The sequence below is a fragment of the Phlebotomus papatasi genome, chromosome 1 (assembly GCF_024763615.1).
Source record: "Phlebotomus papatasi isolate M1 chromosome 1, Ppap_2.1, whole genome shotgun sequence".
Classification (NCBI taxonomy): domain Eukaryota; kingdom Metazoa; phylum Arthropoda; class Insecta; order Diptera; family Psychodidae; genus Phlebotomus; species Phlebotomus papatasi.
Genome location: NC_077222.1, coordinates 91,755,815 through 91,780,135, shown reverse-complemented (window position 1 = coordinate 91,780,135; position 24,321 = coordinate 91,755,815). Strand labels below are relative to the sequence as shown.

Sequence of the window (24,321 nt, the reverse complement as noted above, 5' to 3'; positions counted from 1 at the left end):
GAGGAGGTTTGGGACACTTTTTCATGTTTTGACTTTGAGACAGTATTCCAAAAAATCACGATAATGTATTACAATTTTATGCGGTCTGTAGGATACTTATGGGTATTGACTTTATAAAAAGTACTCGATAGAACTTGGGAAACTGCTGAGTTTTCTTGGAGAAGATAAAACATTTAACTTGACGCTTTGTCCCAAACCTCCCTGATGTGGGGCAGTATGGGACGCAAAAGGGGATGTTTGGGACGTGCTTTTTTTCGCATAATTTGCATTATTGGACAAAGGTAACTAATTTTATACACTAGATTAAAAATATTTCTAATCGAAATAAAAATGTTTAATCTTTTTTTCATACTTAGAAATTAATATCAATTTAATTTGTATAGTAGGGTCATTTATTGTCAATTAATTATTTAAGGTATTTTCTTATTATTTTCCATCTACCTTTCTTTGCTTTTTTATTCTAAGTATTGCAATAATGATCATCAAATTCCTCACACGAGTAGATTTTCTTGCAACTTTTAGTTTTGAACTCATTGACGGATTCCTGTTTAATTTTACAACAACTGCATGTTACCTGTTTTTTCCTTATTTCTCTGAAAAAGCTCTCGTCTTGCCTTTTCTGGAGAACTTGTGAGAATTGTAGAGTATATTGCTCGAGAAATTTTCGAGAAAACAGTTTTTTAACGGGATTGAGCAATGTCGAATATCCTCTGGCGAATAAATTATTGATTCCCAAGACATTGATGGTTTAATTGTCCCTGTAGGCAACTGCTCAACTAGTAAGGTTTGCACAAGATGAAGATTTGCAATAGAAACTTGGCATTACTCTCCATTTTGACAATAAAAAAATGCACGCCACCTACAATCTTGTCGAAAATCAATGTCCCATTCATCCTCTTTTAGGTGTCCCAAACATCCCCGCGGGTAGTTTTTGTATTTAAAACTTCTAAGTAAAAAACAAGAGCGTATAATCTCTCAAAACTTTTATAAAAATATGTTCCCAGATTACACTGCTAGCTAATGAGATAAAAAAGTTTTGATTATATATCGCTGATATAAAATACAAAGAGCAAAACTGAGAAGTCAAAAAATACAATTTTTATCAATTTTTAAGAAAGTGTTCATAGAATTAAAACAATAAAACTGAGGATATCCATTCTTATAGTCAATATACATCTTAATATTGCCTACAATACAGTAGTGGTTTAATCAAATTTATTTAAAAAATTAATTGAAAAAATCGCCTTGTCCCATACTACCCCTGTCCCATATCTCCCCGGTCTCCCCTCCAGAGAATATATTTTTATTAAATTTAAAATTTTACTGGTAATGTAAAATTTGTCAGAAAAATTCAAAAAATTGCGAATTTTACGTTTTTTTTTTATAAAGGTTTTAGGAACTATTATTCTCGTGCAATCATTATAAATTTTGTGCTAATAACATAACATCAGATACTCTTTCATTTGGTAAAAGTTTTAGAATGATTGCATTTGGTTTTATACCGAAACTAAAAAACCACTAAAGAAAAAATATACCACATTTTTTTACGGAAAATGTATGAGAATGCTCTGCCCTGGTGCTGACACGAGTTTTTAAAGTGTCAATAGACGTTCCTTTCACCCTACCCCCTATTAGGCGGGGTATGCCTAAAAGCAGATCTTAAAAGGTATCTATATTACTCTCTCTTTAGGTTTCGAGCAATTTTAGCTCAATCTAAAATAACTCAAATTGTAATCTTTCATTGATCATAGGTATATTAATCGATTGATATTTTATTTCATAAATAAAAACCATAAAAAGCGGAAAAAATTCAATTGTAGTTCGATAATACAAAGGAAAGCTAATTATTATGATTTTCATGGACTTCTGGGGTCTGGTAATAGTAATGACGTCATTATCAATGGAATTCGACCATTTCAACACTCAACCCTATATACATATTGTTCTTTATCTGTTTTACGTTTCGACTGTTGGATTTTATTTAGGTCCATATAGTTAATCTAGATAAGTGTGAATGATAATATTACCGTTCTGGAAAATCTGTTTCTGGATGACACAAACTCAGTCTTGGGAGTATTGGGAAACTGCGAAAACAATGCGCAATAAGTTTATGTCCATCGCAGTTGGAGAGAAGTACAGAAGTGTAACAGGTACCTATCAGCCACTCGACCGGGTTTATGAATCAAATGGTAGTAGGTACCGAGGGTACCGAGTTAGCTGAGATTCTTTACAATCTAAAGGCCTCTACACATTGGGAGTAATTTTCGTCAAAAATTGCTTTTTTGACAGAATTTTGACGTTTCCACCTACAGCATTGTATACAATTTCCTTCAAAAACGCAATTTTTGATAAAAATTGTTCCCAATGTGTAGAGGCCTTAAGTTTTTGTGATCTGAAATCCTAATTGGACAGATCTGGCTAAAGCTTTGTATTTACACATTTTGATTGAAAAGTTCAAAGACTGGCTATAACTCTCTTTACTAATCACTTTATTGCATTTTTATGTTTATCATGTTTGATGCGCAAGTCTTGCTTATCCCTACAACGTTCCATATCAATTTTCCGCTGTTGGAAGCATTATTCAAAAATTTTTCTTTTTTACTTCTTCCAACTGTCAAATCTGGTTCCTTCATCATCATCATTATTTTCAATCGCTTATCCCTATTGAGGTCGCGGGTCCATGACATCAAGATTAACAGCCCACATCTATCAATTCTCTGACAGTTCAGGTTTGATCCCAAGGCGCTCCAAGGCAAGATCTTGAATTTGATCCAAAAATGTTGTCCTAGATCTACCCCGACGTCGAGGTCTCCTCACAAATGGCTTGCATAGCTTTTCTGGGGAATCTTTCTTCATTCATGCCTTGAATATGACCATACCATCGAAGTTCTGGTCTCTCAATTCTTCAATTTTTAGCTCCTCACGAACGGCTACCGGCTACGTCCCTCACTCGATCTTAACCGCCCGGAGGTACCTCTTCTCGGCAGTTTGTACTCGCGATCTCATACTTTCGGTCATTTGGTTCCTTTAAGATTTAATTTAATCTTGTGAAATTAAAATCAGAAGTATTTCGGGCCTTCTGGATCCCGTTTCAACGCTGAAGTATCAGACCACCCGAATTTATAGAAGTGATTTTTTTTTCCTCTAAGTCGGAGCATTGGCCCCGTCTTAGACTCCTGATAGTTATTTCCTTTGCCATTTATTTACATAACCTGAGATAATATGTAAACTGAAATTATGTACTTATTGTTTTTCTTTCCTTGAAAAGACAGATTGTACAATAAAACACCACGAAGAAAAAAAAAAAAAAGTGAAATTAAAAAAGTCATATAGCCAGGGGGCAGATCAGAAGAATAGGGTGAGTGATTCTGACCATTTCTTAAGTGGAGAAACGTCTATATGTCTCGTCCTTTGAAATGTCAATACTATTTAAAAAACTACAGTGTTTATATCTGCCCCTGTTTACTATTTTTTCAGTACTCCCTATTCTTTAATTAAAGGTCCTAATTCATAGGCTTTTCTCACACTGAATAATTACTGAATATAAACCATATATCCCTGGTAATTTATAAAATTATTTGGTAAATTCATTTAAAAGCCGATTCCCTGAAACAATGTCCCTTTCATTCTTCTTCTTGGTCTACTTTCCTCTTGTGAAAAGTTCATTCACGGTCTCTAGATAAACTTCTGCGGGAATTTCATCAGTTTTCTCGATGTGCATCATGATATTGTTGTAGGTGTCCTTTTCAAATTTAGCAAAAAAATCCGGGATGGAAAGTTCTTCGTAGATTTGCTTAACTCGTCTGACACATTCAGGATCATTTTTTCCATAACATTCCTCCAAGACTTTTTTCTGGGCGGCTGTGGCCCTCTGGAGGCACGTCACAATCAACCAGGTGGACTTCCCGGTTTGTATGTCCGTTTCATTTTTCCCACTTTCATTTGGATCATAAAAACAATCGTAAAAGTCATTCTGAATTTGAGCGAAGCATCCTAGTTCGAAGAGGATGGCCTTTGCATTATTGAAGATTTCTGGATTTGTGTATCCGGCCAAATGAAAAGCAGATGTAATCGGCACGTAGTAGCAATAGCCTGCCTTGTACTCCGCTATTGACATATATTTGTCCATTGTAAAGCTCAAGACATTCTTTTTCATTGTTGTAGTATCCAAATATTGGCCTATAGCAGCGATTAAGATATAATTCTGATAAGTTTCAAGTAATTTTATGTAGCAGTCCAAGTGACCAAAATGGTCTTTCAGGATCTGGATAAACACCGGCTTCTATTAGAAGCTCGTCATTTACGGCTGACATCTGGACATCGGACAATTTGTGCCAACAAGTTCGTCCTGTTCTTGTAATACCCCCATCCATTATATCATCCCCAATGTTGAACATACCTTCAAACTAGAGAGTTTTGTTAGAACAACCTACAATTTCAGAATTATTAATTTTGTGAAAAACTTGCCAATTGAAAACACCAACCCAAATATAAAGATAATTTAATTTTCTCCTCTGTGAGCTCAGCTTTAGGAGTCACTGACCTGTATGCATGAACTGCTGAAACTCCGCGAAACATTTCGTATTCTGTTTTATTGTACTGCAATAGCTGAAAAGATTTTAAAAGTTAATCTGTGCAATAAATCAATATCGAAACTAAAAAGATTACGAAAATTGTAGGATACATAAAATTCTTATTAAATGAGATTCTTGTATTTTAACTATAACAATTGAAATCTAGAAATAAATGCAAATTGATATTTTTTCAATTTAAAATATTAATTTTTAAATAACTGCAACCTCTGTGCTCTTTAAAATGATATAATTTCTTTGATAATCATTGAAAAATATATATGAGAGACTTTGAATTTTAATTCATCTCTATTGAACTTTCCCACCCTCATGTATCCACCTCCACCATCATCTCATGTTGATTCCAACTGCCAGGACTAAACGGTGGAAATGTTCCTTCTTTGTTTGTATGTTTCAATTTTACAATATGTTTTACAATTTATTGGGACTAGGCTAGTCAAAAAAGAGAGCAAGATTGCCCAGGTAATCTAATCAGCTTTTAAAACTTTACGAGTCAAAAAAATATCTCAAATTACCATACCTTTTTTTTTATTAATATTATATATTTTTTCGATTCTGAACGATATTTTGCGTTAGGTAAAAATAAAAATCACACCCTAAATTGGTTAAAATTTACAACTGATGAGATACCTAATTTATTGGTTTATTTCATACTTATAAAATGATATGCAATAACTTACGCGTGCGTAATGCTCTGCCGCTTCAGAATCGTGTACACTTATCTTTTCCTTCAGTTCTTGCACAATGTCTGCAAATAAAGGAAAAAAAAGTCAAGAAAGTGGCAGAAAACTGAACTTGTTTATTTAATTTTTTAATTTCATGTTATTTAATATTTTCTGATTTTAGCTAGATAATTTTCGACCAGTAAATTGAGTATCAGGGACAGTAAAACAACTGTGAAATGTTATATTTGATTCATTGTTTATTTTAAAAAAATTGCAAATTGTAGACCTGAGGAAGAAGGAAAACCCCTCCGAAATGTTGGCTTGAGAAATTAAAATGAGAAAGGAGCCAAAGGTAAATTTTATGATTTTATTCTACGAATGCGATTGTAAGGACTATATCAAAAAAAAAATATTTCTAAGCGTAGTTCAAATTTTCCTCACAGCTGATTTCTCCGGAGAAGATCGCCAAAGGTGGAAAAGTGATCTTTATGGTTATTCTCTTTTTACAAATTGGATTATTTTTAATGTTATAAGAAATTATTAAAAAATCTTGTACCTGGAAGAAACGACAAAAACTCTTCTTTCTTTACAGCATAAGTTGAGGTGCGCGTCGAATATTGTGCATTATGCTGAATTCTGTAATTGGGTTGAGTTTAATTAGTTTAATATGATAGATTGACATCTTAGTTCTTAGACTTTGTTTTACCTTATGGTGCTATTGTTGATTAATTTCTCTTCATTACTTTTGCCGAATAATCCGTACATTGTGCTGCTACCGGAGAGGCATCTCAAGTGTGCTAGATGTATTTTGGATTTCAGAAGATTTTGACGAGATAAATTTACAAATATTGACATATTTTTATGTTAGCTGTTTCTTTTATATTTTCACTTTCTTAAGGGTACACGATCTCACTATAATTAAAACATTATATTAAATTTGAAAACTAATATAAAATTCTTAAGAGAGTTAATGAGGTGAATTGTTTACCAGTTTGCGTTGTTGCGAAATTTTGAAAAATGAGCTAATTGGAAAGATCGCATGAAGTTATATAGACGGAGCAGTGCTTCGTAAACTTTTATTTATTGCTAGATTGCCTAGCAATAAAAGTATTATGACTACACAGTAAAAACTTTTTGGTTGCTTTACCATGATTTTCATTGTAAATTTTACATTAAACATGTAATCGTGTGTACCGATACACATTTGTGTAATTTGTAGACATTCTGTATGAAAACTGTGTAATTTGTACACATTTTATTTGAAAACTGTGTAACTTTACACGAAATATGTAAGAAAATGTACACAACTGTGTAATCATTCCCAGTTGATTACATGGTTTACAATTACATAAAATTTAAATTATACATTTTCAGATTACACGTTTTGGTGAAATACATAATTTGTGTATCTTTACAAGAATGATCGTGGTAAAAAAGCAAACCAACGATTATCCTTGTAAATATTTTTTACTGTCTAGGCTTGTTTCAAACTTTTAGTGGAAACTGAATCCGTAAGTTTGATTTTACCTTAAGAAAGTTACTTTTTTTTTCATTATGTTTGATAAATAAAGTTTTTTACCCTGCTAAGAATTATAGGATGAATCATTCTTAGTTTGGAAACCTTTCAGTTTCTACCACTACGACCTTATTTTCTATATTGGTTATAACCGTTTCAAATCAGCTGACAATTCACCTGGGACCCTATAGAAAAACATTGTAAAATTCATTAGGGCACGAGGCACGCCCCGTAAATTGTATCATAAACACCCATCTGGGAAGAGTGTGCCTAAACTGCCTTAAACCAGGTCTTCAACTGTAGGGGAGACTGGGGCAAAAAGTCACAAAACGTATATTTTATTTTTTTACAAGCTACTCGAGCGCTTCAGAAATTTCTAATTAGCGCAGTTTTATAGGAAATTTACCGCTCTACAACTTTATGAAAGTCACTTTCCTCTATTTTGTAAGTAAATAAGTTTATTGAACCGATTTCGAAAAGGTAATTTTGTGACCATTCTCAAAAATCCTGGGGCAAATAGTATCAGGGCATGGGATATTATCACATTTTGATTCCCTTCATTATGGGTTTCCGTAAATTTGAAAAAATACCTAGGGGAGGGACATATTTTCAGAGAAAATTTATTCATCTAGATCTAGACCTTTGTAAAACACCGCTTTCTCTATCTGAACGAGAAAAGCGTTTTTCAAGCTATTTTAGAAAAAATACACAAGAGACTACAAATCTGTAAAATCCAAACCATAGGTAATTCTCTATATGGTAATCCGGAAATGATCAGTCATCAATCATCTATTTTCTCATGTGCATAGTAACTTCTACTATTTACATTGATCATCCATCAGCACTTTTCTTTACCATTTAAATGGGATTTAATACATATAATTATTATTAATTACCAAACATATAGCAGTTTTTCCAAAGTTTCCATATGGTATATAAGAAGTATATACTGTCAAATACCAATCAGAATAGGAATAGGTACAATATATATAGTATTCATTATTAGGTAAAATTGTACTTATATCAGAAATATGATTATAATTTACCATATAACATGGCCTGAATACGAAGTGATATAGAAAATATTCCAGATCAGATAGTAAGATTTCCAATATCTTTTGGAAAAGTTATTATCCTTTTTTAAAACTGTTACCATGTAGTTGGGGTAAAATTAACTTTATCAAAAGTATATTTTACCATATTTTAAAGGAATACAACATAGTCCATTTGTACACGTTACTATGTAATATGGGTAGCGTTCCTATGTACAAGAGGATATTGTACCATATTTTAATATGATATTTCCTAATATTTTTGTAAGAGTTACCATGTAGTATGTCTCATATTCCTCTTTACTGAAGTAGATTTTACCATATTTTAATGAAATGTTACCTAGTCCATTTGTAACAAATACCATGTATTATTGGTAGTATTACCAAATTTAAAAGTATACTATACCATATTTCAATGGATTTCATCCTAAACATTTTGTAGCACTTACCATGTAGTATGGGTAATATTCCCATCCATAAAAGCAGAAATTCCAATATATCTCAGGAACTAGTACCTAATTAGTTTGGAATAATTACAAAATAATATCGATTTAATTACATTCGTTTTGTAGTTATTCTCCATTTGAATAAAGAAATACTTCCTATTAACTTGCTTTTGTTGCTATGCTCTTATTCCTTCGATATTTCTGTAGATTGACTTAGAAGCAACAGTAGTCCCTGGGAAGAATGAATTTTAATAAGTCATATTTCGCTACGCTACTGTATGATAATTTTGAACAGATTTTAATTTGAACTTTGAGATTTGCTGTCTATTTCAGATGGGCAAAGAGCAAAAAAGACTATGAAGATGTAATTTTGAGTGTAGGACTAATTTCATGTTTTTTTTCTCTTTGCCCATCTGAAATAGAGAGTAAATCTGAAAGTTTAAAATTGAAATCTGTTAAAAATTATAATACAGTAGCGTAGCGAAATATGTCTTATTAAAATTCATTCTTCCCAGGGACTACTGTTGCTTCTAAGTCAATCTACAGAAATATCGAAGGAATAAGAGCATAGCAACAAAAGCAAGTTAATAGGAAGTATTTCTATATTCAAATGGAGAACAACTACAAAACGAATGTAATCAAATCGATATTAGTTTGTAATTATTCCAAACTAATTAGGTACTAGTTCCTGAGACATGAACCAACTGAAATGTATTTTTGCCAAAGTGAAATGGTCATGTCAGAAGTATATAGAAAAAACATTAAATTCACTTTTTCAGAAACATTGCATATTTTATTAAATCAGAATGTTCTTAAATCTAACATAAGAAACTTAAATTTAAACATTTTCTTTTAAACATAAAATATTTCAAAAAAGTGCCAACTCAAAAAGTAAGTTTCTTTAAGGAAATCATGCATATCATCACAGAACTACTTTCAACTTTCAATATCGTTTGAAGTTTAGGTTCTAAATGTTAACATTATCGCATTATGTAGCCTTTAATGGCTGATACATTGTGCGACACGTTTTGGGTGCCTATGTTGAGAGTGCTAAAACTTGTTAGAGATTCATTTAGGGATCTCAAATCTGAAATCCGTCTGTCTAGATCATGTACAGATTTGCTTTTTAAATATCACAGAAAAATTTTTTTTGTAAAAATGTTCGTAAATGTTTGTGAATTCCTTTGGGGGAAGTTACGAAATGCTCGTGAATCGTATAACACACAAACAAGTTCGTAAGAGTTTGTATTTTTTTCACAAACACTATTCGTAACATGATCACTTTACGAGCATTTTTTGTACTTTTACAAACATTTGTTCGTAAATGTTTGTAAACACACAAAAAATGTTCGTAAAATTTTGTCATTTGTTCTTTATCAATTTGAGCTGGCAATTTTTTAACTTCACAGTTAAATTGCTTCCGAAAACTTCGAAAATTCTTTGTTAATCTTTTCTAAAAATTTGATTACTTTTTAGAGAAATCCTGAATAAGACTCACATTCCAAGAGTTAAAAAAATCTGAGGTCTTGGATACTATGAATAGATTTTGATGGTACTTATAAAACAACTGTGGGTTTATTTGAATTGAAATCACATTCTTTCTAAATATTAAGATCCTATCTTAACAGTTGTGGGTATTTTGTGAAGTTTTCTTGCGAGTTTTCAAAATGCGATACTATTCTTCAAAGTTTTGTCACAAATTGAACATTAAATAGATTTACTAAATTAAAAAAAGAGTTGTGGCTAAATGAAAAGTACAGACTATTTATTAAAAACTTACAAATTGACCACTTGAATTGCACTTTTGTTCAGATGAAAGTTACTTCGTCGCGGTGATTAATTCCTCCACTGTTGCATACTTGTCGTTTGTCAGGAATATGTCGAATACAGCATGCTGAATGAAAATCCTCAAAGGTGTCCTTGATTGCTGACATCGAATCATTGTAGTCTAACACAATCTCATTTATAAAAACGTGGCTACTTTTGACATCTTCCATCTGTGTAAAACAAAAATATAATAGGAGGAAGCTTTTCATTTAACATTAAACATTACAAACTTACTGTAAGAATCTCCAACGATCACGACAATTGGTTAAAGTGTCGCTTTTTTCTTTGACTCCGTCTTTTTAAGTTTTGTAAAGGTCTTCTTTAGATTAGAATGGTTCTAAATAAAATAAAATAAAATAAAAATAAACATAAAATAAAAAAAGGGAATTGATTAAAAATACCTTCATAAGCACCATGAAGCTACCAGGCATCTCTTTTGGTTACAGTCTGTTACACTTAGCTCCCTTCGCAAGTTGGTGGTTTTATTACGAAAGACAGAACACCTGGAGAAGAAGAACACCTATGAAGTCCTTAAAATCTCCATTTAAAATATCTTAAATCTCTCCGTAGTAATTTCATTTTGCATATGTATTTATATAAAAATATTGTATACCGAGACTGAATATGTAATTAAAAAAAATTACCTGCATGAAAGATTTGTAGCGGCTTTGTTCCCCTTTAAGATTAGATGGTGATGTTATCGAAGATTCTGAGGTATTTTCCAGAATTGTGGCAGATGAACTAATCTGTGTAAAATTTTCAAGAAATAATCTTGAAAACCATTTTAGGACTTTAACCAATAATATCAAGATTTATTAATGTAAAATAAAATCAACTTTAAAAGTATAATTATTATAAACTACGCATTAGAGAATATTATTTTTGATTAATCAAAAATAAAACAATTGTGAAAGAAATTAAATATGTATATAAAATTGAGTGTATCTATCTCGCGAACGGGTTGAGATTTCTTCTTACTCTTTTTTTTTATTTGAAAGATAATTTTATACTCTTTAAAACGATATACTCGTTTTCGTATTATCTGCTCAATTTTTTTTTGTAATGGTCTTTTGAATTATTTTTTGAAAAAAATTAAAAATTAATTTCAGAAATAGTGTATAATCCTAAATGTGTGTTGAAGTAATGTTTTTGATCAAAAAAATTTTAAACTCAAAAAAATTTAATATACCAAATTTAAAAATGTTGATATTTTTACTTTTGGTTGGTGGTATTGTGGTAAATACTATATTCCCTGAAGAAAAGAGTTTTCATTTTTGAGTTTAACTACCCAAAATATTTTTTTAAAGCAAAAAAAAATTTTAAGTAGATAAACTTAAAACCGCTAGCTATTTTTCAAGGAAATGTAATACTCCATTTTTCAAAAGTTCAATTGATTGCTTCCTTGCTCTTTTATGTAAATAATCAATATCTGTATTGAAAAATTTAATATTAGGGGATACTGGGGCACCACCAAATACGGGGTAGCACCAAACACTAATTTTTATTTTTAAACTACTTGGACTATCTCGACCATTCCTTCAGTGGACAAGCATCCCTATAATGCCTATAAATTTCTGTAAGTCTTGTCCTCTGAAGTCGAATATCTGCTTAAAAAATTGCAGTGTTTGCTGGTACCCCGTGTTTGGTGGTGCCCCAGTTTCCCCTAAGTCTTTATTTAATTTGTACAATTCTTAAGAAAGTCTGCGAGACTTGAGAAAAGGTTTTCACACTCTGACTTAAACAAAAAGAAATATGAAATTCATTATTTATTTGTAACATTTTAATAACATGATACCAAGAGATGATTCATAACCCGAGTAAGGTTTAAAAAAACTTAAAAATTTGAAAAATCGAATAACTCGGAAACGCAAAAAAATTAATTAATATTTAAATAAACCTTAAAAAATATTCGCAAAAAGATTTGTTTGTGAAAATGGGAATGACTTTACCCTTTCCGCCTTTCCCGATACTATAAGCCTAAATTTGCTTGTGTTTCATATGTACAAATCAAGAACTTGTTAAAACATGTTTCATTAAGTTTAAAAATTAATAAGAAAAAGATCTATCAAATAGGGATATGTGCTTGACATAAAGTAATTATTACTATGATCGTTGGAATACACACAAGAAACATAAACATTATTACCATGTGCAAAGGAAATTGGTGAATGTGGAACAAAGAGATACCATGCGCAACGGAACATATACTATACACATAGAAAATATTGCCATGTGCGAAGCAAATTTTCAAATGTGATGAAAGTAAATACCATGAGGATTGGAACATATTCTAGAAATTCGAATATTATTACCGTGAGCAAGGGAAATCTTTTTAGTCTCAATTACTGGAATTTTCCTCAGAATTCTCCTCAAAAGAACAATAAAATATTTCCTGAAATAAAATAAAATGAAAACTTACCAATGAATCTTTGGTTGTAATTCTCAAATCCGGGAGAATTGCAAACACTTTTTACGTAATTTACACATTCTTCACAAATTTTCCTGTTCTAGAAACTGCACACACGATGTGAACTGATGAACAGCACAAAGCAAACTGACAAAGTTAATTTATGACGCTCGGACACTAACCAAGTTGAACCACAGCATTACAAATACACTACAGTATAGTAATTATTGCTTTGGTAATCTGATTAACTCCTTTATTAAAAATTAATTTTTATTTTGGAAAGTGTAAAAGTTTTCCTATGCCTCACTGGAAAGACGCCTAAATCATGTAGCAATGATAACCAAAAATATAGCATTTTTTACAAAATATATTGTATATATTACCAGATTATCCCAAAATAATCGCTTTGTTTATAGTAATGAATTCACAAAATTCTGGTAATATAGTTTTTCTTATTAATTTGTGATCAGAATATTCCTTGGTTGATATTACTATGTTGTATTGATTAATTTCCTGGTTCCTGATAATGAGTTCCAGTTACTTTTATCTAAAATACACTACAGTATAGTAATTATTGCTTTGATAAGCTGAATAATTCCTTTATTAAAAATTAATTTTTATTTTTGAAAGTGTAAATGTTTTCCTATGCCTCACTGGAAAGACGCCTAAATCATGTAGGAATGATAACCAAAAATATAGCATTTTTTACAAAATATATTGTATATATTACCATATCATCCCAAAATAATCGCTTTGTTTATAGTAATGAATTCACAAAATTATGGTAATATAGTTTTTCTTATTAATTTGTGATCAGATTATTCCTTGGTCTATATTACTATGATGTATTGATTTATTTCCTGGTTGCTGATAATTAGTTCCAGTTACTATTACCTAAAATACACTACAGTATGGTAATTTTCACCTTTGTAATCTGAATAATTCCATTATTAAAAATGAATTTTTGTTTCCCAAATTCTAAAGCTGTTCCTATATTTTACAGGAAAATAGCCAATAATTTTAGTAACTATTGCAATGTGAGATGTAATAATTTTTGTTTTATATGATAATGTATACTATACTGCAATGCACTTATCACAATATCAAAGGCAATCGGAACTATAATGAAGCTCTAATTATTCTCCGTAAATTCAAACTTTTTTTTTCATAATTTTGCTATATTACATTGTAATTAATCAAGTATCACATGGTAATATTTCTTGATGAACTGTAATAATTACAATTGTTATAGGAATTGAATATTTCTCAATATTAAATGGAAGAAATTTCTATGGCATATTGGATTGTGTCCATTGAATTCATGTAATTTTATAAAACTTCCCATCAATATTGGGCTATTTCCTATACCAAATAGTGGCATTTTAAATTATGGTCAACATTACTATAATAATTAGAAACATTTCCACAATTATGGTGCATATTCCTATACGTATAGGAATTGACGATGCAAGAATCATTAATTCATGATTATGGGTCGCCTTATGGGAATCAGTCCTATACAGTTTTTTCAGTGTGCCTTGCTGCTGCATCCGCCATATCATTGCCGACGACTCCTACATGCGAAGGAACCCAACAGATGCTTACAGATTTCCCCATGTGCTCAAGACCCTCAATCAAAACAGCAATTTCTCGATGCAGTGACCATCTGCTACGACTTGTAGTATAGTTTTTGATGGATAAAAATACCAGACAGTGAATCCGATAGTATACATACTTGACTATGCTCTGATGGATACTCAGTAGCCATTTTAAGGGCCATTTTAATTGCAATGAGCTCTGCTGTAAAGTTAGACGAATTGGGATTCAAGGTTAAGCACTCTTGTAACCCTGTCGTAGCATCCCAGAGTCCTGCTCCTACACCTTGCTCTGATTTGGATCCATCCGTATAGATGATTCGTGATGTCAAGCGTTGCTCATTGTGAAGCATTTCACATACAAATAAATTAGCAACAGAGCTCCACAAATCCTTCGAGAACCCTCTTAATTGCTCCCAAACAGTGAGGGACACCACAACATTCATTCTCTCGGGGCAGACTAGAGGTATGTTCTGTAGCTGAGGACTAGGATTCCAACCTATTTCATCCAAAGCCAATACCACCTGGGATAGTGAAAAACGTGATCCCGATTCCTGTAATTGTCTGAGATCAGCCCATAGATCCGGTTGCCGTACAGCAGCTTTCATTAGAAATTTCTCCCCAAGCAAATTAAACCGCAATTCCAAAGGACAGATACCCGCTAGAACTTCAACAGACATAGTGTGTGTTGACTTCATTAGCCCTAGACATATACGCAAGCATCGCCATTGGATTCGGTAGAGTTTTATTACATGTCCTCTAGCCGCCGTCCTGAAAACTAAACATCCATAGTCTATCACAGATCTAATGGTAGTTATATAAATTGTTCTTAGAACAGCTGGATGTGCCCCCCATCTTTGACTACAAACCGCTCGCAAAAAGTTGGCTCGCTTACTACACGATCCAGTCACAGATCTAATTTGGACCGCCAACAAACACTTACAATCAAAAACCACTCCAAGGTATTTAAATGTTGTGACACTTTGTAAAACTGTATTGTTCCATTCCACTTTGATCTCAGGAGTTTTCGTGTAAAAAGCATAAAAGCAGATTTTTGAGCAGACAAAGTTAAACCTTTGGCTTCTAAAAAAGACTGTATAGCCGAACATGCACTGGATAAGGAGTCCTCAATTGCTTCTGGATCCGAATGAACAATGCCTATGGCAATATCATCTGCGTATTGCAAGATGAAACACTCATCAGGTATAACCGACTCCAGTTCTCGTACATAAAGATTGTAGCATAAGTGTGACAATACTGATCCCTGGGGCAAACCTCTGAATCCTGTTCGAACAATTGACAACTTATTATTGCTATAAAAATAAAGCCTTCTTTCAGTAAGTAAACGGCTAAGCAAAAGTCCAATCCTCATAGGAAGACCATGAGAAACAAGATCGTCACACAGTATATCAATCAGAACATTGTCATACGCCGACTTTACATCCAGGAATACACAACCGAGCATTTTTTTCTTACTCCAGGCACATTGGATCTGCGTGTGTAGCTTAACTAAACAATTCTGGGTCCCTAAACCACTTCTAAAACCCATTTGTGATTTTGGAATCATATTACGCTCTTCAGTCCATCGATCAAGCCTACTTAAAAGTAACTTTTCGAAGAGTTTGCGAACAATGGAGAGAAGGCAAATTGGTCTAAAATGATCGCAATGTGAGCCATCTTTATCAGCTTTTTTAATAGCAATCACTTTCGACACAAGCCACGATTCAGGAACCACCGACGTTTCCCAGAATTCATTGAAAATGTCTAGTAGTAGAACATACGCCTCAGCAGGCATATTTTTAAGGAGACAAGCTCTTATTTTATCATCCCCTGCGGCCTTATTTTTAATTTCTTTAATCGCGCTCATTAGTTCGTGGATTGAAAACCTTCGCCACTTACAGTGATATAAGCTAAGGAGCACATAGAGTTTTGTGCTCTAAATTCATTTCTGTAAATCAATTGTTTGAGGTTAATTTCTTTGAAGCGATGGATTAATTTCTAAGTGACATTAAAAACTTTACATTACCTTGTGACCTTATCGATAATGCTGTCCTCCGTTTTGGAACATGATTTGTACATGTTGCTGCTCTTAAGGAAAAACACCTTAAATATGTTAAATGATTGTTGTGTGATCTGCCCTTTACTAAAACTCGCATTGGTAATTGTTTAAGAATTGAAATCATTTGGATTTTTCTACACTTCAGGACACACAAATACACTGTATTTAAAACAGCAAAATAATAATTAATATTTAAAATTGAGGCTCTTAGACGGTTATAAGATAAATGTCCTACTTGTTGATGTTGTCTGAAATTTCGCGAAGTGGATTATTTGGCAAGACTGTCGTGAAATTATATAGTCTAAAAGGCTGCGGTACTCAAACTTTATTGTTTTCTGGAGTATTCATTAATAAAGTTATTATAATACAGATTAAAGTGGTAGCAAAATCTCCTAGATTTTGCATAATGCTCGAAGACTTGAGTTCAATGATATATATTTTATATCATGAAAATTTTATGAAATAAAAACACATCTATTTCTTTCTTAAATGTTTTTTACATATTTATATTACTCTATCATACTCAGGGGGGTGACATTAGCTCTGAAAAATGCGACCGATTTTAGTGCAATTTTTTTTCCCTGTTTTCGTACACATTTGACGAGATATCTCCAAAATCACGAATGTTGCCAATTTAGGGTTTTCGGTTGAATCTTCGTTATTAAATTGGCTTTTATTTTGTATCAGTATTTTTTGCTAATTCATTCAACAATGACAGAAAACACTTAATAAACTCAAAAGTTCTTTCGGCTCGCTAGTAACATATGGGAAACATAGGAAATGTCATGCCCCTGATCATACTCATATTAGGGATTTATGAATGTTAAAATAGCTTTCTACAAAGTTTGAGCCAATCAGACAATTACAGAAACAGAGAATACAAGTAATCTTAACCAGAATTATTCAAAATGCGTTAATATAACTTAAAACATGTTTCCTTTAATAAAATACTCTTAAATTATTTGCGTGTAAAGGTCAATGAAACATTTTCATTGTGATTCATCGAATTTCTACAGACACAAAATCAAAAAAAAAATTTATTGTTTGCTTTTTGGTTTATATATTTTTTATTAACTCGCATTGCTCGAACTCACAGTAATTCCACAACCACTGTAAAGATTAATATCTACAATTATAAAGAGGCTTTTTCGCTGAAATTTGCTTACGTTTCCCGATGTTTTTTTTTCTATTTTGAAGTCCTTCATGTGTCCTTTAGTTAAGGGTTATTCTTTCCATAAAAACTTTAACATTTCTAAATAAACTTCCGCAGGAATCACACTACATTCAGCAGTTTTCTCTATGAGCATCCTAATGTTGTTGTAGGAGTCCTCTTCGTAGATTGCATACAAATTCGGAAGGGAGAGTTCTTTATAAAGTTGCTTAACACGTCGTATACATTCGGGATCATTTTTCCCATAACACTCCTTCAAAATTCCTTTCTGTGCGGCAGTGGCTCTCTGGAGACACATCACAGCCAACCAAGTGCACTTCCCCTCTTGAATATCCGTTCCAATCTTTCCCAGAACATTTGGATCACCGAAACAATCCATAAAGTCATTTTGAACTTGACCAAAGTACCCTAGTTCGAAGAGAATAGTTTTTGCCTGAGAGAAGGCTTCCGGGTTTGTGTATCCGGCCAAAAGCAAAGCTGGTGCAATCGCCATGTAGAAGCTTTGGCATGCTTTATGCTTCAATATCGCTTTATATTTCTCTATTGTAAAGGTCAAGACATCCTCTCTCATTGCTTTTACGTCTAGGAACTGGCCTAGAGCAATGCTGAAGGTAAAATCGTGGAAATGTTCAATAAGTTTCGTGTAGCAATCTAAGTGACTAAAATGATCCTTCAGGATCTGGTAAACCGCCGCTTCAATTAGAAGTCCGTCATTGATGGCTGACATCTGGACATCGGGTAATTTGTACCAGCATGGCTGGCCCATTCTTGAAATACTACCATCCATTATGTCGTCCATTATAGTTAACATACCTTCAAACTAAAAAAAAACTATCGTTAAAATCCTGTATACCGTCTGGTAAAATTATTTCACTACACACACAGAGAAGTGATTTTGAGAAAGCGGTGTTGAATTTGGGGTTGAATTTGGTGTTGGTGTTGCTTGAACACCAAACGTAGTAGCATTCACACCAAATTAACACCTAGTTTTGAATCAATGGTGTTCTATGAAATGCTTTGGCGGTGTTGTATTAACTCCGCCACAGAAATCTCTGAAATGGTGCAAAAGTAACACCATCAATTTTCTAAACAGTGCTGTTGCAACGCCAAACGGTGTTCGTCGCTCACCATCGACCACACACACAGAAAAATGAAAAATTCTTAAACAGAAACACCCAGGAATTTAATTTCAAATCCCATCCAATGAATGCCAATGCCCTAATTCTAAATCCTTTGATCATTTAGTTTTAGTTGCAAATCTGTAGACATTTTTCATTTATTGGTGTAAAAGGAACACCTATATTTTCTTGAGATGGTGTGATACAAAATCCACAATGGTGTTCCAACAACGCTAAATTTGGTGTTAATAATTGGTGTAAAATTGATGTAATCAGAAACCCAAAGCCGGTGTTAGTTACTTTGTCACACCACTTGGTGTATTCTGAACACCGAATTGGGGTTAGTTGATTTTGGGGTTGAGGTTGGTGTGTCCGACAACACCATTTGGAGTTGTTATGCCACTAAAATTTCTCTGTGTGAGAGTGTTCTGGGCTTAACCACATTTATTTCTGCTTAATTTTACGTTTATTTATGAGTAAAATAGAATTCCCCTACTGGGGTGACTTATGTGGGGGTTTTCCGAAGTTGCGAAATCGCTATCTCTGAATATTTGGATTCTGAGGACTCTAAGGCGGTCTTCAGACTACAAGTTTAGCCCTGTTCCCAAAGGTCTCAAAATCCTGAATAGCGAGCAATTTTATTGATTTTAGAGAATCTATAGGTCACTACTTATCTTTAATAATCCAACCCTAAGTTAATTTTTTTTTCAAAAAATCGTTATTGATAAAAAATTAGAGCAGTTGAACCATATGACTAAGTCTTAAGTCTGAAGCCCGTATAAGACCAACGAACACACGGACAAGCAGCATGAGATAATTTCTCACAAATCGTCTGAAACTTAAAAATATGTTGAGTGAAATGACCCCGGGAGATGAAATGTGGAAATTTTTGTTGTCAGAAAATTGAAGGATACTACCCTCTCTGAGGGATTCGAGCAGTAAAATGAAATATTTTAGATTTTACAGATCATCTTTAAAGGGTTATGGAGGTCAAGAAGTCTAAAAACAAACAACACATTTTCTCTCAAGTTTTTTTCAACATTTCATTTATTTCAAGCTTCAAAGAATTTAAAAGTATAACACTCAAACTATTTCTGAAATTTTCATTTGAAAATTTCAAACTTTAGCCCCTGGACTTATATTTATTTTCAGTGATCCTATTCGAAGAAAGTTACTTTACAGGGGGTCCCGGAATTACGCAAACACATTCATGCATCTTTGCCTATAGGGGAAAGTGCCCATGCTTGATAACATTGGAAGCTTCGTAATGACTAAATTTTCTATGTTTCAAAATATATATGTGACTCGTCGCAACCATATTTTAAAAATTATTGGAAAGTGGCCAGTTTTTAAAATATATTGCGGAGTCATGTTTATTAAAGAAACATAGGAAAAACTTAGTCATTACGAAGCTTCCAATGGTATCAAGCATGAGCACTTTCCACTATCACTTAGGAGCTCATTTGTGAAATAATTTTTGATATAGGGGAGACTGGGGCACATGTAACCATTTTCGATAGATGCGAATTTGAGGTGATTTTCCAAGGACACTGTGATTTTTTGGAAAATATTTCTTAGCTCATGTTTTACCCTTGGGTATAGGCAATTCGTCGAGGATAATGCGGATGCTGGAAAACAATTGAGTTTTCCATAAAAATAAAATATGTGTCACTGTGCATTTTTCTCTTTTCACAAAATACCTGGGGTAGAAATAAACACTTTCTGGGGAGGATGTAAACACCCTTTTTTCCACCCTTGAAATTAACTTTGCACCACTTTCGATTATTTTAATTACTTAACAGATATATAAAAACTGTATATTTTTCAAAAAATCACGACACTTTTTACAAAGAATAATTAAAATAGCAAAAAAACTAAAAGCATGCATATCAAAGACATTTTTCAATGGATTTTCCCCATATTTTGACATCATGTGACTTTTTATTGAACACAGTGCCACCACTTTTTTTTCGTAATCTATGAATTATAGATATTTCGCATGAAGGTCAATTTCCCGCTCTTTTACCTACTCATTTTGTGAAATTGAAATTGCCTGTTTACATCTACCCCAAATGCTGTTTTCTGACCAATTATTAATTCTTTTGAAATAATGAGAATCTCAATTTGTCTAGTAAATGCATAAATATAATCCTAATAAAAGATGTAGGAAAGAACAGGTATTGCTACATTTCGATTATTTTACACAGTTTTTAATTTCCAGGTGGAAATCCAAATGACCAAAATAATTGAAATATCAACATTTTCGGGAAAAATGATTTTTATTTTTAAAGTATTAGGATTTTATTGACCAATTCATCTGTGGACATACATCCCCATGGTATCTATGAATGCTTATGGGTTTTATCCTCTGGAGTCTTAAAATTAATGAAAAAAATCACAGTGTTTACAACTACCCCAGTTTACTACTGCCCCAGTTCCCCCTACCCCTAAATGTATGCCATTTTTGGAGGCGGTAAATGTAAAATGCGTAACTTGTGAACCGTTGACGCTGAAAATAACTCAAGAAATCGGATCCAACAATATTTTGTATATTTTACGGCCTTTCCGTAACTTAATCAGTTTAAGTTTTCAATAAACTTAAACTTAAACTTAATCAAAAGAACTCTCTTGAAAGTATGTAAAATTTCTGTATGCATAAAGACGTTTTGCGCGTTTTTTCTCGATCCCGAAAATATACATAATCTCGCACCCCCTGTATGTCCTCTTAGAAGAAGATTTAAACTCGTATTTAAACGAGTTTTTTTTCCTTGATCACAATTTATTTTCCAGGGCAAAATGTTGTGTAAAATATGCTCAAAATTTCCCACAATAATTCAAATATAATTTTATTTTAAATCCTGCGTTCAAGGACAAGTCTAACTGTTCTGCTAACAGAAAATATTTTGTTTTTTGACTTCAGACTAACCTAATTTGAGTAATCTTGTTTATCGAAAAATAAGTTTTGCTTATAAAAGTCTTTGATAATCAGGCTCCAATAGCTGAAGTTTTAAGATTTTAATATGAAAACTTCAGAAAATTCAGTTGAAATACTGTACTTTTTTATGCTTTAGAGTTTAAATTAAACAAATTTTTTATTACGTTAAAAAATATTTGGAAAAAAATTGCTGTTTTTTTATAGTATTTTATTTTATCTATGTTACCCCTGAAATATTTTCGTTTGCTTTAATAGGTTTCGGAAAGTGTAACGTATAATGATGACGAATAATTTTTTTTTGAAATATATGAAAGTCGTTTATGATTCCTTAACTTAAAGTAATATCATAAAATATTAAATTCATGAAATTCAGATACATTTATGACTGTAGGGTTGAGGGACTATTGGTATTATTTGTAGATACTAAAATTTAATTATGTATCATCTATCACCTGAGATAACTTACCAACTGCAAACACCATCCCAAATAGACAGATAATTTAATATTCTTCTCTGTCAATGCAGCTTTAGGAGCAATTAATTTGTAAGCATGAACTGTTGACATACCACACAATACTTGGTAAGGTGGAACGTTGTACTGCAATACCTATTAATACGTAAGAAATTGAGGATTTGCCATTGATTATTGTTATAACAAGAAACATAATGAAAGATGTAATTTAAAATAGTTTTTTTTTCCGATTAGACAAAGTAAATTATCTTACACGTGCATAATGCTCAGATGCATCAGAACTATATAATTTTATCTTGTCCTTTAGTTCCTGGACAATATCTGCAAATGCAAAATGGTAGAAAATTGATAAAAAGATTATATGAAGGAACATTATTAAAATAACTCTGAATTTATTAGGTCAAATAATATTTTCATGTATTATTTATTACTTAAAAGCAATTATTAAAAAAAAAAAAATTCCAAACCTGGAAAATACAACAAATACTCCTCCCTCTTCTTAGTATAACCTGAGGTACACGTAGAGTTTTGTGCTCTGAATTCATTTCTATAAATCAAATGTTTGAGGTTAATTATTTTGAAGTGATGGATTGATTTCTTACTTCCCTTAAAAAAAATTTTACGTTACCTTGTGGCATTGCGGAAGAATTTTCCTTCTTTTTTGGAAAATAATCTGTAGGTGTTGCTTCTCAAATATGGCAAATCTTTATTATTTGCTATGCACTTAAATATATTTTGTTGAGATAAGTTTTTAAAAATTGATACCATTTCTACTCGATTGGCATTTTAGGACACACCAATTCACTGTACTTAAAACATTAAAATACAATAAAAAATTATAAAATTATATCTTAACACTGCGTAAAGCAACTCTATACATGTTTACGCTGCTATAAGACTTTGTGAACTGAAATAATTGAAAAGAATATCATGGATATATATGGTAATTCAAACTTCGCTTGAATTCACCAACTTTCAAGGCTATGTCGAGTTCTTAAAACTAGGCAATTGCAGATACTTCATCTTAAAAGAAGACAAATAATGTATCTTGCTTATCTTGTTCATCTTGAAAGTATCTTGGTCACTGTGAGTGACACACAAAATATCTCTAAAACGATAAAAATTATAAAATTCATAAATTAACTTATCTAAAAACATTTTTCTAAATGTTTTTAGATGTTTTTGCACTGAAAAGCAACACTGTTAGAGGCAGAAAGCTCTTTTGGCCTCTAACAATAGAAAATTTTTGAGCCTTGGGGTACCTTAAGAAGCATATATGGCGAATATATTGACAAATTTGACAATTTTCTAATAGAGCCTTGTTATTTTTCTTAGTTCCTAAAATCCATCGCCACCAAGACTTTAATTTTTTCTTTATTTTTGTTTGTTAAACATTTTTCCTATGATATTTCAGTAAAAATTAATCCAAAACTTTAGAAAATGGAACTTAATTTATTAATTTTAGTTAAAAACGAAATTATTAAAAGATATTAACCTAAATTTGGTCAAAAATATATACCCTAGCGATCAATTTATTGAGTGGAATTATACTTATTTCCAGCCTAAAAAACAAAATTCTATTATATTTCTAATAATACTTAGAATAAAAAATCAAAATGTCGATATTTTATGTTGGCATTAAAGGACATTAAGGTCTACGTATAAATGTTTTTCGAAATGTCTTTTTTGTTGAGTTTCTTTAAGGATTAAGGGGTGGAATTACACTTATTTCCACCACTGTAGAATCAGTGGGGGAATTCTGTAACAGTACTGACAATCATATGACAAATTTTTAAGGCGAATTCTGAAGTAGGATAACATTAAAATCCAGAGAGTATCTAATGGCCATTGCAAAGCTTTCTGTAATTGATATGATTCAGATTTTTAATTTGTTCTTCCGAATTAATCACACAAAAAATTTTGAATCTATCATTGGATAGTCATACTTTTATAGAATTCCTCTATATAGGTTATTTTTTAAATAACTAATTAACCGATTCAGTCAATGTACCCGAAATAATGGGGATAGAATGTTCAATTTTGGAATTATAGTTCCTTATACATCTGGCATACCTTTTAGATCAGGAAAATTTCATGAAACTAAAATTCACATCTCTTTCTTTCTCACGCATTTTGCATATGTTTATCTTATTCTTTGCGCTCAAAATTAGATTGAACTAAAATTAATTTGGTCTGATGTTTAAAAGAATAAGAAGAGTCCGAAAGAGTGGGATAGACATATGCAAAACATTTGAGAAAGAAATAGGTGTGAATTTCGATTACATGAAATTTTCCTGATCTAAAAGGTGTGCCGGAGCCATTATACTTCCAGCACATCTTTTAGATTGGTAAAATTTCATGAAATCAAAATTCGCGTAACTTTCCCTCTCACAGGATCCTATTATTACTCTTATCCTATTCTTTCTACTCCAAATTAGACTGAAGTAAATTTAGTGTGATTTTCAA

At 32.1% G+C, this 24,321-nt stretch overlaps 2 protein-coding genes across 4 annotated transcripts in view; one reads left to right on the top strand and one right to left on the bottom strand.

Moving 5' to 3' along the window:
- Positions 1–24,321, top strand: part of LOC129809724 (major facilitator superfamily domain-containing protein 6) — a 54,614-nt gene that overhangs the window by 9,023 nt on the left and 21,270 nt on the right. The gene's annotated exons all lie outside the window — the stretch shown is intronic.
- On the bottom strand, positions 3,641–4,156 carry LOC129809480 (farnesyl pyrophosphate synthase-like). Its single transcript, XM_055859321.1, has one exon. The coding sequence runs from the start codon at positions 4,154–4,156 to the stop codon at positions 3,641–3,643; it is 516 nt and encodes a 171-aa protein (XP_055715296.1).

Coding starts and splice junctions, on each gene's coding strand:
- LOC129809480 (XM_055859321.1), bottom strand. CDS start 4,156: ATGAAAAAGAATGTCTTGAGCTTTACAATGGACAAATATATGTCAATA.